Here is a 15,916-nt window from a genome sequence, read left to right on the forward strand (position 1 = left end):
AGTTTTGGCTCAGCCAGGATTTGATCTCTGCTAAGCAGTCCATCAGCTGCTGTAGGGGTGCAACAACTAATCGACTTAATCGATTAAAATCGATGACCAAATTCAGTGGCGTCGCCTGGCCTGGGCACCCGGGGCTTTAGCCCCGAATGTTTTTTCTGTAGCCCCGGACAATTCTCCCTCAATAATATAATACATTAACCGTGCTTTACGTGAACCTCATCATGACACGAGAGGACGGCAGCACTGTAATTTCCCGTGTTCAGTGAATGCAACAGAGGCATGACACCAGACCAATCAGAGAGTTGCATGGAAATAAGCGTGTGCTTGTGTCATTCAAGCTCGGCTCTGTATGTGTGTGGCAATAGCGCATTTAGTGCGATAGAGAGAGAGGGAGAGAGGGGGAGGTAGGGACCGGTGCCAGCAGGGACCGTGTTGTTAGCATCTGGTTAGCTAGCTGCACTAACGGACATAAGGAGCTGTTTGTTCCACAACAAGCTGGAGGAGAGTCCTCCTCTCAGACTGAGAGACTCAGGTGAGCTAAAGGACTCTCTGAGTGTTTAGATACTTAAAGTGGACCTATCATGCTATATTTGAATAATATAGTGTAGGACCATACCTATATAAGGCATATTTATACTTTTTTTTTTGCAAAATACCAAACAGATCATGCATTTTAGCCATGCCTCATTTTGCTCAATTTGACATTTTTTAGCTCTGTGTTTGCAAGGGCTGATTCTGTGAGAACAGCACCATCTACTGGCCTGGCATATGTACTACAATGTCTCCAGCGCTTTCGAACGGCAATGGCCGTGGCTGTCTCCTCCTGATTGGTGGAGTTGGCCCAATAGCCGTAGTGCCACTGTCCTGACGTCAGGACAGTGTTCAAATCTGGATCAGTTTTTATCAGATCCGTTGCAGCCCCTTTTTTAGAGATTTGGGTATGGAGGAAAATAGAGAGGGTTGTGTTTTCTGACACTTGGTGAGTTCCCTGGAACACCGGGAACACATATTCATGTATAAAAGACGTACAAAAGTGCATTTTGCATGATAGACTAAAGTTAAAGGGGACCTAAGTTATCTCAGTGGGTCTCAAACGGTTTGGTCACAAATTATTCAAAAGATTATTTCCACGGCACACCTTCATATGATCATTATAGTTATAAAAAAAATAAGAGAATAAAGGAAAAACAGTTATGAAATACTATATGGCAGTAAAACAATAGAGTTTAAAAGGGGAGTGATTTGTAAAATATCCATAAAGAAAAAGTAAATCTGTTTACAGTTCTGCTTCATATAGGTGTTGAGAGGTGTCCATAGATCTCTTAATTTTGCTCTCAAAGTGCACCAGATTGATGCATTTAACTTCAATATTTAAAAAAAAATCTTCCCGGGGGAGCATCCTCTCCTGTCAGGGAATCATTCTGCATGTTGACCTTTGACCCTCTGACGCAGATGACCAACCAGCCGCTGTCTCCCTTAAGGAGGGGCTGCCCTCGCAAGTTGTTGTTGTTGCCAGTTTGTGACCGGGCAGCTCTCGCTCAGAGATAGTTATTGTTGTGGGACACCTGGAACACTTCCTTCTCGGGGTGTAGATGACCTCGAGCCATAAGAGACAACAAATGTGATTCAGTGTCCTCAGCTGTTTAGTCTATCTATTGAAGAATGTTGATTATTACACTCTGAGTTCAAACCTGGAGCTACAGGAGGGGTCTTCAGAATTGATGGTGGCATCTCAGCCGTGTGGTCAGACCGTGGCCCGTGACATGTCGTGTGAATTCTCCGGCCGAAGCTCCAAATAAACCGTCAGAGACGTCCCCTCGTGGTTTCCAGTGAAAGATCAATAAAAATAAGTCGTTCTGATTGAAAAATGGAGATTTTATTTTCTTTATTGGTGGCAGGGTTTTACATTCTGACCAGAAGTGAGGCCCGCTCAGAAACATCAATAAATACATCAATAAATAATAAATAATAATAATCAGCCGATCAGTGACAGCAAAGCAGCTCGGGGTTAAATCAATAAACAAGGCACAAATGGAAACAGAAAGAAACTGTTAAATCTCAGGGGCTTTGAACGCATCACCTCCGAATAACATGTCCTCGTCCCGCACTGCCTCTACGTGCACGCTATAATCAGTATTGATCAGGTGATGGGATGTATTGATTAGGTGATGGGATGTATTGATCAGGTGATGGGATGTGTTGATCAGGTGATGATGTATTGATCAGGTGATGGGATGTATTGATCAGGTGATGGGATGTATTGATCAGGTGATGATGTATTGATCAGATGATGGGATGTATTGATCAGGTGATGGGATGTATTCTGGCTCTGTAGATATCAGGGGAATAATGCAAGAACTTAAAGGAAGTATTATCATGTTTACATTCAGAATACATGCCTCTCCTTAGACCGCAGATTAAATATACCTTTACTGCAGTAGGCCTACATCATTTTAACAACCGAGAGACTCCACGTTCACAGGTGGTCAGGAGCGATGTGACTATAGATCCAGATCAGAAGCAGGATGCTAAACACGTGTGTGAACGCAGTCGCTCTCTCCTCACTGATTTAGTCTAAACGTGAATCAGTGTTTCTGATATGTTGAGGGTCAGTACAGTCGGATTTTAGACATCTTTAACTAACTAAATAAACACTGTACTGTTGGTAATATTGTCACATGTTTGAATCGAGTGTTCTGATTGGTTGAGCCTGGTTTTATGAAAAGGACTTCAGTTTGTTGTGAGGCGGTGGATAATCATCGTGAGTGAAGCCCAAAGAGAGACGGATAATCTGGAATATAAGATCTGATGATTTGGGATCAGGGAGCAGGCTCTGGTTTCTCCACGCTCTTATTGTGGTGACTTCCTGTTTCAGAGAGCAGGCTCTTATTGTGGTGACTTCCTGTCTCAGAGCAGCAGGTCGGCCAGCAGCGAGTCCACGTCTCCGATCGGAGCTCTCCAGTAAGTAAAGGAGGAAAACTCCTTCATCTCGCCCTGCGGACAGGAAGCACAGGTCAGACACCCCGCCACAATAAAGGGATGAAGCACAGGTCAGATACCCCGCCACAACAAAGGGATGAAGCACAGGTCAGACACCCCGCCACAATAAAGGGATGAAGCACAGGTCAGACGCCCCGCCACAATAAAGGGATGAAGCACACGTCAGACACCCCGCCAGAATAAAGGGATGAAGCACAGGTCAGACACCCTCATGTCCTTCATTATCTATATGTATATATTCACTGTTTGTGTATTTTGTTTGTCTTCTACTGCTCTTATATCACTTTGTATTTACTTCTCCTTCATGTGTAATGTCTAATCGATGCTGCTGTGGTGATCACATGTCAAAGATTGTGATCAATAAAGTTTATCTTATTATCTAAAGACCCCGCCACAATAAAGGGATGAAGCAGGTTCTTTAAACAGCTCCTCTACACTCAGAGTACTCAGTGTACTCAGTGTACTGAGTGTACTATGTGTACTATGTGTACTCTCAGTACTCTGTGTACTCAGTACTCTCAGTACTCTCAGTGTACTCAGTGTACTCAGTGTACTCAGTACACTCAGTACTCTGTGTACTCTCAGTACTCTGTGTACTCTCAGTACTCTGTGTACTCAGTACTCCTCTCTAAATGTTAATAGCAGATATAAAAGAGAACCAGGAGCAGAACGTAAAGTCCCCTCACTACCTCTTCCTGTTTCCTCACTCCCTCTTCCCGTTTCCTCACTTCCTGTTTCCTCTCCTTCCCGGCGACGCTCCCGGCGACGCTCCCGGCGACGCTCCCGGCTGGCTCCGCCCCCCCGCTCAGATCCGAGAGCTCTGATAGGTCGATCTCTGGCAGCAGCGCCCTCCAGAAGACGAAGGACTCGTACTCGCTCTTAGACTTCTGCATGGTGTCGGTCTGGGGGTCAGAGGGGTCAGAGGGGTTAGAGGGGTCAGCGGGGTCAGAGGGATTAGAGTCAAAGGGGTCAGAAGGGTCAGCGGGGTCAGAGGGGTTAGAGTCAGAGGGGTCAGAGGGGTTAGAGTCAGCGGGGTCAGAGGGGTTAGAGTCAGAGGGGTCTGAGTCAGAGAGGTCAGAGTCAGAGAGGTCAGCGGGGTCAGAGGGGTTAGAGGGGTCAGAGGGGTCAGAATCAGAGGGGTCAGAGTCAGAGGGGTCAGAGATGTTTACATTTTGGATTGTTTTCTTCTGGTCTTGTAATTGTTGTTGTCTAGTGTCTTTTATGCTGCAACGCAAACATTTCACAAATCGGGATCAATAAAGTTCTTCTGATCTTCTCTCATGTAAAAGATGATTTCTTCATGAGAGCTTGACGGCTCTGTTGTGATTGGTTAACCAGCTTAGGGAAGTCCCGCCCCTTATCCTACGATCACGTACGATGTGGTGGAGCTCTAGCCAATAGGAGCGCTAGTGTTCCATAGTGATGTCACTGTGTGACTGAAGGGGGAGGAGGGTTTAAATGGGGTCTGGGTCTGAAATAGAGTTTCCGAGAGGAGGGTTAGAGTTTCAGACATTGTGAAACCTGAAGACTGACGCTGCTGTCGGGTTATTTAAAACTTGTTGATTTATTTTTAGTCTCTAGCTTCAACAACAACAAGCTGTTTACAGATAAACACATGCAGAGATCTCATCATTATTATTATTATTATGCGCTGTCCCTTCAGACTGACAGAAACATTTATCAAACATAAAGAATATGTAAAGTAACGTACTTCAGTTTGAGTTTTCTTAAAGGTCTCCTATCATCCTCCTCTTCATCAATATATCACAGGTCTCAGATATATACAGAGCCTGTCTCTGATTGGCTGAAACACCAAACAGATCATTGCAGCATTACCCATAATCCCCTCTGTTTCAGCCCTGTTTCCAAAGTGCTGATTCTCTGTCTGTTACTTTAGATGAAAATATGGAGCCCCTCCCCACGCCCCTCTGAGAGAGATTTGGTTAAAAAGAACTCAATGGTGCTCTAGGAGGAGATTCAGATGATAAGGGGGGGAGGGGGGGGGGGGGGGGGGGGGTGGTTACCTTGGTTGCTGATTGGCTAATGGTTACACAAGACATCGTTATGACATCATCAAGTGGCCAAAATCTGATCAGCTCATTTTCAGACAGGTTTTTATTAGGGCTGTCAGTCGATTAAAATAGTTAATCGCACATTTTTTATCTGTTCTAAATGTACCTTAGAGGGATATTTTTCAAGTCTTTAATGACAAATATGCTTTATATGTTTGTTTATTATCATTTGAACAATGACAAATATTCTCATGAATATTAAACACAACAACCTCTGAACATTACAAATATTCGCCTCAATTCAACCTGGAACCTCTTTCATACAATACAAAGTGTGTGTGTGTGTGTGTGTGTGTGTGTGTGTGTGTGTGTGTGTGTGTGTGTGTGTGTGTGTGTGTGTGTGTGGAGACACTGATGGATCGTTGGAGCTATGTGCAGCTCAAGGCATATATGCTCGAACGGGAGCTGCCTGGACGCTGCAATCATGTTGCGCGCACTATCCGTGCTGAGTGTGCTGACTTTTCTTACAATGTCCCACTGTCTGCATAAAGTCAAGTGCTCGGCGCAGTTGTCGGCGAAATGTCACTCCTCTGTTTTCATTGAAACAGCTCCTTATATCCGTTAGCGCAGCTAGCTAGCACCAGATGCCAACAACAACAACAACACGTAAGGTGTGCCTCGCTCGCGCCACACATACACACACCCTCCCGGTCCTCCCGATGGCCAGTCCGGGCTTGCCGGTGAGCGTGGAAGTGTGGTCTGCCACAAGCGGGCGGCAGGAGCGGGGCTGTCAGCATCAGCTTGTAGATGGTATTTTAAACTTGATGCGCTCTGAAACTACGGGGCGGCCGAGGACAAAAAATACACATGCGTTAATCGCGTTAAAATAATTAGTGGCGTTAAAAAAAAATTGCGTTAACGCGTTATTAACGCGTTAACTTGACAGCCCTAGTTTTTATAGAAATGGATCAGGACAAAAAGAGAGAGAATCTTTGTTCCTGAAACTTTCAGAGTCTCTTTCCACAGAGGGGACACATGTTGATGTAGAAGAGACATGAAGAAGAGGGGACACATGTTGATGTAGAAGAGACATGAAGAAGAGGGGACACATGTTGATGTAGAAGAGACATGAAGAAGAGGGGACACATGTTGATGTAGAAGAGACATGAAGAAGAGGGGACACATGTTGATGTAGAAGAGACATGAAGAAGAGGATTTTAAAGGAGAAATATTCAGAGAGTAAATCTCAGTGAGACTCCTCCTGTCAGAGCTTTCACTGATTCCACATCATTTAAATAGATCTCATCAGTAAGGAGTCTGCGTCAGGTCAGCTGATACTCGCATACTTACAGGGTTCTGACATGCATGTTAAATATGTAAATGAGGCTAATGCTAATGCTAACAGGATGAATCTACAGACACAGTGAGAGTCTGGTATCAGACATGTCCTGGAACCAGTGGACTACAGAGATCCAGTCCCCTCTCCAGTGAGTCTTAGACCACATCAGGGAGGGAGTCCTGGAACCAGTGGACTACAGAGACCCAGTCCCCTCTCCAGTGAGTCTTATGGTGCGTTTCCACTGCAGCGCGGAGCCCCGTTTAAGAGAGCTGTGACGTCAGCGGCCCGTCTTTGGTTGCGTTTCCACTTGGCCTAGTACCGGCTAGCGGGTCCTAATTCACAGTTTTTCTGGCCCCATAAAATCGTGGTTCTAGGGCCAGGAACAACCAGGCTGAGTCGGGCTGAGTATGCTAAACTAGAGAGAGAATCGCTGGCAAGGGGGCTACAACTACAACAAGATGAACATATTTGACCGTGATTTAATTGTAATACACGTTTCAAAATGATGCCGAAGTAACAACATACTGATACCGGTTAGTAAAAACCATGAATTAATGCTTTGACAAGTCTGCAGACAGACGGCAGGTGAAAAACCTTTTGAAATGCGCGTTGTCTAAATGGAGATTGGCTAAGCTAACGCAGTATATGCTCCGACCGTCCACACTCACAACAACGGCCTACAGACATAAATAAACCAGCGACTGTATTCGCCATGACACAGGCAGTCTGTGGTTTGTACTTGTTTAACTTTTGTCTAGTTTCTGAACAGATATGAGGAGCTGTGAGCTCTGAGTGCTAACAGCTAACGGCTGTGTTGTTTTTGTGATTCTCATTGAAGATGACGTCACAGCTCCGCCTACACTGCGTTACTATAGTTACTACCCCAGTTCCTAAACTGTAATGGAAATGCACCATAAAGTGAGCCAGTCCTAACGAGACCTAGCCATACCTAGCGAGGCCGAGTGAGGCCGTGTAGTGGAAATGCGCCATTAGACCACATCAGGGAGGGAGTCTTGGAACCAGTGGACTACAGAGACCCAGTCCCCTCTCCAGTGAGTCTTAGACCATATCAGGGAGGGAGTCCTGGAACCAGTGGACTACAGAGACCCAGTTCCCTCTCCAGTGAGTCTTAGACCACATCAGGGAGGGAGTCCTGGAACCAGTGGACTACAGAGACCCAGTTCCCTCTCCAGTGAGTCTTAGACCACATCAGGGAGGGAGTCCTGGAACCAGTGGACTACAGAGACCCAGTCCCCTCTCCAGTGAGTCTTAGACCACATCAGGGAGGGAGTCCTGGAACCAGTGGACTACAGAGACCCAGTTTCCTCTCCAGTGAGTCTTAGACCACATCAGGGAGGGAGTCCTGGAACCAGTGGACTACAGAGACACAGTCCCCTCTCCAGTGAGTCTTATACCACATCAGGGAGGGAGTCCTGGAACCAGTGGACTACAGAGACCCAGTTCCCTCTCCAGTGAGTCTTAGACCACATCAGGGAGGGAGTCCTGGAACCAGTGGACTACATAGACCCAGTCCCCTCTCCAGTGAGTCTTAGACCACATCATGGAGGGAGTCCTGGAACCAGTGGACTACAGAGACCCAGTTCCCTCTCCAGTGAGTCTTAGACCACATCAGGGAGGGAGTCCTGGAACCAGTGGACTACAGAGACCCAGTTCCCTCTCCAGTGAGTCTTAGACCACATCAGGGAGGGAGTCCTGGAACCAGTGGACTACAGAGACCCAGTTCCCTCTCCAGTGAGTCTTAGACCACATCAGGGAGGGAGTCCTGGAACCAGTGGACTACAGAGACCCAGTTCCCTCTCCAGTGAGTCTTAGACCACATCAGGGAGGGAGTCCTGGAACCAGTGGACTACAGAGACACAGTCCCCTCTCCAGTGAGTCTTAGACCACATCAGGGAGGGAGTCCTGGAACCAGTGGACTACAGAGACCCAGTCCCCTCTCCAGTGAGTCTTAGACCATATCAGGGAGGGAGTCCTGGAACCAGTGGACTACAGAGACCCAGTCCCCTCTCCAGTGAGTCTTAGACCACATCATGGAGGGAGTCCAGGAACCAGTGGACTACAGAGACCCAGTTCCCTCTCCAGTGAGTCTTAGACCACATCAGGGAGGGAGTCCTGGAACCAGTGGACTACAGAGACCCAGTTCCCTCTCCAGTGAGTCTTAGACCATATCAGGGAGGGAGTCCTGGAACCAGTGGACTACAGAGACCCAGTTCCCTCTCCAGTGAGTCTTAGACCATATCAGGGAGGGAGTCCTGGAACCAGTGGACTACAGAGACCCAGTCCCCTCTCCAGTGAGTCTTAGACCATATCAGGGAGGGAGTCCTGGAACCAGTGGACTACAGAGATCCAGTCCCCTCTCCAGTGAGTCTTAAGGCCCTGACACACCAGGCCGTATTCGGCCGTCTTCGGTTGTCTGGCAACAACGCGTTCCTTGTCGCCCAAAGTCAATTTGGTGTGTCCCGAACCCTCGGCCGTGACACGCCTTATTTGGCCTTTCACGGTCGACACATGGCCGATTCAACATGTTGAATCGGCCAAAATACAGTCACAAGCTATCGGGCCAAGAAACCACTCTGATCAGCTGTTCAGCTAGCAAATGAGAAGCGAAACGGAAGTGAGGGACGTAAACAAACGATTAAAAAAGGCACAGGAGTCAGGACAGCAGCTAAACCCCAGCAGGTGATACTTAAAAGACATCAAACATAGCCCTTAAATGTCCTCTCTTACCTCCCACACATAGCAGGGACATCTCTGATATCGGCGGGAGCGTCCCCGGCTGTCCTCTGCTGAGAGCTCCGTGATTTGTTTGGTCAAGTCCGGTTTTTCATCTCATCGTAAATTTAGCAAGAAGTGGCCATTATTACATTGCTGACTCAATAAACTACACACCCGCCAGAACACTGCGATCATCAGATGCAGGTCTATTAACTGTGATTTTATAGTATGTCTGCACTTTATGTGCTCATTTCATCATTCATGTATTTTTATATTCTAAAACATGTTTTCGATGGACGAGAGTGAAAATGGAACGCACACGCTATTTGTTTGTTTATATCAGTCTGTTCTTCTTCTCTGTCTTCCGGTTGTTGCCTATTTTGAATGACGAATACACACTACCGCCGCCTGCTGTTAAGGAGAGTTATTGCCACTCACGCATGCGCAGTTCGTACGTGCTCGGCTGAAGTCTTTGCGGTGATTTCCAGTGCGACACATGGCCAAGACGCAGGAGAACTCGTCGATGGAACTGTCGGTGTCGGTGTCGGCGTCGGCGAGTTCTCTGGTGACTGCCTGGTGTGTCAGGGTCTTTAGACCATATCAGGGAGGGAGTCCTGGAACCAGTGGACTACAGAGACCCAGTCCCCTCTCCAGTGAGTCTTAGACCATATCAGGGAGGGATGTATTTATATATTTAAATACGGAGATATTTTTAATCAGATTCTTCCAGAAGGTCTGAGAGAGGATCTGGGTCATGCTGCAGACTGAAATACATCGAGTGACTCAGCACCTCCTCTGGGGCTCACTGCTGTGTTCAGATCAGAAGAGGCACTAGTATTTATATTAGGGCTATGCGATTATGGCAAAAATCATAATCACGATTATTTGGGTCAATAATTGATATCACGATTATTAAATACGATTATTCATTGACTTTGAAAACATCCATTTATTGAACTTTAAAACAAATACAAATAATAATTTGAACAGTATCTTTTTAACTGTTGATTACCCTGAACGTATAATTCAACTGAAAAACCAATACTAAAATAAATGATACATTTAAATAAATAATATCAAAATAATAAATACCAATAAACAAGATCAACAAATATTTTGGAGCGCACTTCAACAAGCTACTAAACATATGTAAATATGATAAATACAAATAAATTAGACTAAAATAAAATAGATCAAATATGTTGCAGTGCACTGTCACAACCAAGCAAAGCTAAATAATCGTTTTTTTCGATTATGTTGTTTTCGTAATTGTGGCAGGCCAAAATCGTAATTGCGATTAAAATACGATTAATTGCACAGCCCTAATTTATATCCTGAGGGTCTGTGGGCCAGGACCAGGACCAGGACTACTGGTTAGACCCAGACCTGATCCCAGTCTATGGTCAGACCCAGACCTGATCCCAGTCTATGGTTAGACCCAGACCTGATCCCAGTCCACAGACCTGTGACTCTGCAGGACTGCGGACCAAAGACTCAAAGGTTGTATCGTCATTAGCTCATAAGATACAATTCTCCTGACCCGAGCTCCTCCAACGATGCAACATGTATAACAAAATACAAATAGAAAATAGTGCAACAAGTCTATCTACATGTACATATAATATGATATGTACAAGAACAGAATGTCATGAAATAATGTATATGAAGACCAGATCAGACACAGTTCATTGCGCTGATAAGTAGGCCTATCGATCAGCAGATTGGTTAAACCCAGACTAAAGACGTGTTTCTGCAGCAGACCTGAGGATGCATGCAGGCTCTGGGTTTATGTAAGAGGCGTTGGCTCATCACCACCCGAACAAAAAGCCGATTCATCCCGAGATTACTCGATGATTTCCGAACATATTCTAACCAAATGAACCTAACCCCTCAGATGAGCCTCGTTTCTAGATTGTTTAATTGGCAGCAGGTTGCACAATCACCGGCTCCGACTCTCACACACACTCACACACACACTCTCACACACACAGAGAGGCACGTGAGACTCGGGGTTAAACTGTAACATGTAAATAACGTGTCGATGTTTACCTTGTTGTTGTTTACCTTGTTGTTCTCGGTGGGTAAAAACAGCTTTCAGTGGTTTTTCTGCTCTTCTGTCTGATGGCTCTTTTGTTGCTGCTGCTGCTGCTGCAGGTTAATCAGCTCTGCGACACGCGCACACACACACACACACACACGCACACACATACTTCCGGTTACTCACCTTCAAAATAAAAGTAGGGCGTTTCCTTTATACTTGATTTGAATGAAATCACTACAAAATATTTCAATAATAACGATAATTAATATCATAATGTTTTAAATTATTCATATTTGTTCGGTGAAATTATGAAGTTGTATTATTTAAAGTAATACAATATTAATACATGAAGTAGAAAATGTGTTTTAATGTTTCATCTCCACAGGATGTTTTATTGACCTGACAATGTAAATCACTGACTGAGTATTTCTCTGTGAAGCTGAGCCACTGATTATACATCAAATATAAAGTCATACTTTTATTTTGAAACAATATTAGTTTCCGGTCTGTTCGTCATGTTTCTGGAACACACACACACCCACACACACACACACACACACACACACACACACACACACACACACACACACACACACACACACACACACACACACACACACAAAGGAAGGTCTTATTTTATCTGAGGCAGATGGTTGGTATATAATAAATAATAAATAAATAATAAGCATCTTAATAATGAATACATGAAGTACAGAGTAAAATGTATAATCTAATATGTTTTGTTCTGGTGACAGTTTGAAACAGCTAATGGAGGTAATAACAACAGACATGATTCAAGTCAAACATTGGTTTGATAAGAACAAATGATCATTAAATATAAGCAGAACAAAGATTATGCTCTTTGGAAAACCTCAAACAAATCCTCAGGTTAATCCTAGACAACATAAACATAGAAAGAGTATATGTAAACAAGTTCCTTGGTGTTAGAGCACAACATCAGCTGGAAACCTCATGTCCATCATGTCAAAGCTAAACTGGCTAAGACTATCGCACTATTGGGGAAAGCAAGACACACTCTGGAGTACACATGATATACTCTGTGTGATACACTCATATCACATCATGATATACTCCGTGATACACTCATATCACATCATGATATACTCTGTGTGATACACTCATATCTCCATGTCTGAGTAACGGAGTAACGATACGGATTTTAGTGAAAAAACTAAAGAATTAATCAGATTTTGTTCAAAGTAATGAAACAATTCATGATTCATGACCTTCACGACGTCCGGGAAGCCTTTAACTCAAAATAAACCCCTTAAAACCAGTATGATTTAGTTTTCACATGTTTATTGAAATGAATTCGTCCATCTCTTTTTATTATAGCATTACATGTATTATTTTCGTTTGTATATTTGGGTTTTGAACTTTTTTATTGGATGTTGCAATTTATTTTCTCCAAGAGAGTAGGGTGACCACATGTCCCGCTTTGTGCGCATATTGAGACATGTCCCGCATATTGAGACATGTCCCGCATATTGAGACTATGTCCCGCATATTGAGACTATGTCCCGCATATTGAGACATGTCCCGCATATTGAGACTATGTCCCGCATATTGAGACTATGTCCCGCATATTGAGACTATGTCCCGCATTTGAGTGACAGTCGCGCAGAAAGGCCGGCCGGTGTTGTGTCAAATGATGCACCCCCTGGCCTGTACTCTACACTCTGTAGGACTAGCACCAATACATGGAGCAAGTTTCATGTGACACGCTTCTTGTCAGAGAGAGCAAGGGGTGCATATCGTGGCAACCAGGCTGTTCATAAAAAGCACCCCCCTAAATAAAATGTTTCTATTAATCCCACCCTCAAGGACTTGATGTAAAAATAAACAATACATTGTAAAGCACAAGTATACAGACAGGACGTCACAATGAAATAAAAACATATATTAAATACTAAATTAACTGAAAAAAAGTGACGAGTGAATGAAACAACCATCAAAAAGACAACATAGAATACACGTTCAAATGCGCGTTCCCGTGTCAAGGGGTGCATTTCACGACGGGGTGCATTTCACGACGGGGTGCATTTCACGGCGGGGTGCATTTCACGACGGGGTGCATTTCACGACGGGGTGCATCATTTGACACCGGCCCCGCCCTCTCAGCATGGAAGTTAGATCAGAATCATTTCATCACCCTGTGGAGGAAATGGTGTTTTGAGACACGTGCTCAATTTGAGATCAAACTAAATAACTTATAAAAACATAAAAAGTAAAAACGTGCAGTACAAAATCAAACCAAATGTAATTCAAACATAATGTCAACATGAGAAAGTGCTTCCAACGGGTCAATAACATCAATAGCAACATTTAAGTATAAGAAGTTAAAGTGTGAATTTCAAGATAAGAGCAATATAATAAAAAGATGAATGTACCTAGAATAAAATAACCATATCAACATAAAACAAGACATGAAAGTAGAAATGTTCAATATGATTTTAAATAACAATATTTATGTTGAAATAAGAAGTGAAAGTACAAAGAGTGCAATACAAGTTGTAATAAAATAGAATAAGAATGTGTCTGGATAAATAAGAAGTTAAAGTTAAAATGTGCAATAAAATAACAATATTTACATAAAAGGTCAAATTGCACATTGTACAATATATAACAACAATATGTGATATAATAATAATAAAGATATTAATGCCGAACTGTACAGTTACATGTTTTTACAAAAGTTGTCACAGTGCAATGTCACACACACACACACACACACACACACACACACACACACACACACACACACACACACACACACACACACACACACACACACACACCCACACACACACACACACGCTAACACAGTTCAGTGTACTGTTATGTTCAGTCATTGTTCTTATGTTGAACATGAATACATTTACTTTGTAAGTAATTATGGGACGTATTTCTTCTTTCATAGCAATTTTCCTTCATACTTTCTTGCCGTGAAATAGGTCTTAAATTCTATTCAAAGTGGTCTTACAGTTTTTCTCGATTGCTAACACATTATTTTTGTAATTGCTCAGTTTCTCAGAACACTAAACACAATTCACCCAAAGTGCAGAACACCTCCTGTCTCCTGCTAAGTGAAGAACTGCACTCAAAATTACAGAAACACCAAATGCAAACTTTAGCACCAAATATAACACTGCATTCATAACTAGATGGTTTGACCACTCAGCTACACACTGCTGAGCATACTCACCCAGCTACACACTGCTGAGCATACTCACCCAGCTACACACTGCTGAGCATACTCTCAAGCAGGGGTTCCCAACCTTTTTTCCCAAGAGCCCCCCCAAATGACTCCTGTTGGAAGTTGCGCCCCCCACACACACACAAGGGGGGGGGGGGGGGGGGGGTGCAACAGCGGTAATTAAAGTTAAAAGTCTAAAAATGCTACAACTCCTGTCACAAACTGGATGAATGTGAAGTATGTTGTTAAAGGGGGATGAAAGTGACTTTGATGGTTATTGGACTCAGGATTCATTCATTTGGATTCCCGCTGTATGAAGAAATGAAAGGACGGCGCAAGTAGAAACAATTCACAAAGGGATTAAACTATTTAAAACACATGCTCAAAGTAAACCGGATTTTGCCGATGTGTTTATGTGGATTCAAAAGTCGTAAATAATCTACAAAATGGAGGAGACCGATCTGATCGGAGCAACTGTGACAAATAATCTGAAACCGGCATGGACAATGACTATGTTTAAAAAATGCGCTTATCCAGAAAAGCCTGGTTTGGACACTTTACGGGCAGAAGAAACATTTCTATTAAAGAAAGAATTATACATTTCTGTCTTTTTATGCCTAATAGCTACTAACTTGAATTTTGATTAAAATTAATTAATCAATTATTTTGTATGTTATTGTAATGTGGAGACAAGGCTTTTAGGGACAATCATGTATTGCGTTACAATTATATATAAAAAAAGAAAGTCTAAATATGATATTTGGCCTCAAATCATCTGAGGCCTGGCGCCCCCCAGGTTGGGAACCCCTGCTCTAAAGCACTCTCATCTGTTATGGGCTATGCTCTGTACATACAGCTTTCTGCAGAGAAAGATTACAACGATTACATGATGTCTACTCTTACAGTTTTTCTCGATTGCTAACACAATTATCTTTTTAATTGCTCAGTTTCTCAGAACACTAAACACAATTCACAAAACCCCACCCAAAGTGCAGAACACCTCCTGTCTCCTGCTAAGTGAAGAACTGCACTCAAAACTACAGAAACACCAAATAGCACCAAATATAACACTGCATTCATAACTGAAGTTACCTACTGTAACTCCAGCTTCTATGAGTATTGGCGTAGCCCTCTAAGGCTATCGCTATTGGGTAATCCCCCTGCGCACCCGCGCAGCACAGAAACACTTGTAGTCCACGCCCGCCCGCAAGGTGGGCCCCACCCTCGGGCTCCCTTCCGGTATAAATAGGAAGGAGGCCCGACAATCTGCTCCCACACAAAAACCTTTTCTTCAGCTATTCGTGGAGCCAGTGGGGCCCAGAACTTAGAGGGCTACGCCAATACTCATAGAAGCTGGAGTTACAGTAGGTAACTTCAGTTCTATTTCGTATATGGCTTCGCCCTCTAAGGCTATCGCTATTGGGTTAAGGGCGAAGCAAGATGTAGTCTGCGCCCCACTGGGTCGCCCCGGTACAAGAAGGACAAACACACCTGCTCAGATAATAACCCATGCCTATTGCGCCATGCGAATGGCGCATCACAGTCCCTGGAATATATCATAACTAGGGCTG

The 15,916-nt window shown here is 43.8% G+C and overlaps 1 protein-coding gene across 4 annotated transcripts; it reads right to left on the bottom strand.

The window, feature by feature from the left end:
* Positions 1 to 1,854: 1,854 nt before the first annotated feature.
* On the bottom strand, positions 1,855 to 11,302 carry mllt11 (MLLT11 transcription factor 7 cofactor). 4 transcript variants are annotated; one of them, XM_034130989.1, is made up of 3 exons: positions 11,152 to 11,302; positions 3,729 to 3,902; positions 1,855 to 2,994 (listed from the first exon to the last, which is right to left on the bottom strand). In XM_034130989.1, exons 2-3 carry the CDS (start codon positions 3,891 to 3,893, stop codon positions 2,908 to 2,910), a joined length of 252 nt encoding a protein of 83 aa, XP_033986880.1. In that variant the 5' UTR covers positions 3,894 to 3,902; positions 11,152 to 11,302; the 3' UTR covers positions 1,855 to 2,907. The 4 variants fall into 4 exon arrangements, with proteins under 4 accessions (XP_033986880.1, XP_033986878.1, XP_033986879.1 ...); XM_034130987.1 differs by having other exon boundaries at positions 3,690 to 3,902; XM_034130988.1 differs by having other exon boundaries at positions 11,137 to 11,292.
* Positions 11,303 to 15,916: the final 4,614 nt, after the last annotated feature.

This window comes from Trematomus bernacchii, unplaced genomic scaffold, assembly GCF_902827165.1.
Source record: "Trematomus bernacchii unplaced genomic scaffold, fTreBer1.1, whole genome shotgun sequence".
Classification (NCBI taxonomy): Eukaryota; Metazoa; Chordata; class Actinopteri; order Perciformes; family Nototheniidae; genus Trematomus; species Trematomus bernacchii.